General features: G+C 41.7%; 1 protein-coding gene across 1 annotated transcript; it reads right to left on the bottom strand.

Moving 5' to 3' along the window:
• Positions 1-22: 22 nt before the first annotated feature.
• Positions 23-911, bottom strand: LOC102585824 (uncharacterized). Its single transcript, XM_006368061.2, has one exon. It carries the CDS (start codon positions 885-887, stop codon positions 93-95), a length of 795 nt encoding a protein of 264 aa, XP_006368123.1. The 5' UTR covers positions 888-911; the 3' UTR covers positions 23-92.
• Positions 912-920: the final 9 nt, after the last annotated feature.

Genomic DNA, 920 nt, shown 5'->3' with positions numbered 1-920 from the left:
CTGAATCATGGTTACTCCATGTCAAATCACGTTATGGGTTCAGCTTCATCAAATTTAGATCGCATAAATTATTTGAGTGAAGAAGTTATGTCTCACTTACCACAATCTCTAGTAGAATTACTAGTGCTTGAGCAAATGCACTGCGCCATCTCAGTCTCTACATCAAATCCACAAGTCCCACCAGATTTAGCGCACCGGGCACATCCAGTGTCCGGCACGCTAAATGACAATTTCATCCCATAAAGCCAATCCAACGGCCCAACACCTTCCAATCTATCCGTATTATAAACACTCGTATAATGCGTGCAATCCAATATATCCATACTCATATACTTCACCGTTTCATAACCCGTGAAACAACACGCCGGCGTACTGTTAGACAGTAAATGAAACAACTTAAACGAAGTGCACGAACCGTAGAGTTCGTCACACGAATGACCGGAGAAATTAAAACAGAGCGACTTGTAATGATTAAGTACAGGGGAATCAATGGAGCAATTGACGAGGATGAAGACCGTGTCAGGCGTAGGCGGGATTATAGCTGATTGAATTTCTGACATTTTGAAGTCGTGGTGAGGTTGTAGGATTGAACAAGTAGACATTGAAGGATCGAAGATCGTCATGGTTTGCTTTTCGTAGTCGATTGATTGGACTTTGTAATTTCCTGATGGTGTTAGGAAGAATAAATCAGTAGCGGAGCAATTCAGCATGTGACGATACTGCGGCGCGCCACAGCCATCGTCAATGCTGAACGGGTAGTTTATGGGAATGTTGTTACAGAAATTGCGACAAGTTGAGTGAATTTGTGGGGATTGTGATAGTAGCAACAGAATGAGGTATATTGTTAGATGATTGAACGTGAGAAAGAATGATTTTGAGTTAGCCATTGGAAAGGGAGTTTAATTTGTTGTGAAAGGTTT

This window comes from Solanum tuberosum, unplaced genomic scaffold (assembly GCF_000226075.1).
Source record: "Solanum tuberosum cultivar DM 1-3 516 R44 unplaced genomic scaffold, SolTub_3.0 contig01729, whole genome shotgun sequence".
Lineage (NCBI taxonomy): Eukaryota > Viridiplantae > Streptophyta > Magnoliopsida > Solanales > Solanaceae > Solanum > Solanum tuberosum.
The sequence above is the reverse complement of the archived record's forward strand: the minus strand, read 5'-3'. Positions and strand labels throughout refer to the sequence as shown.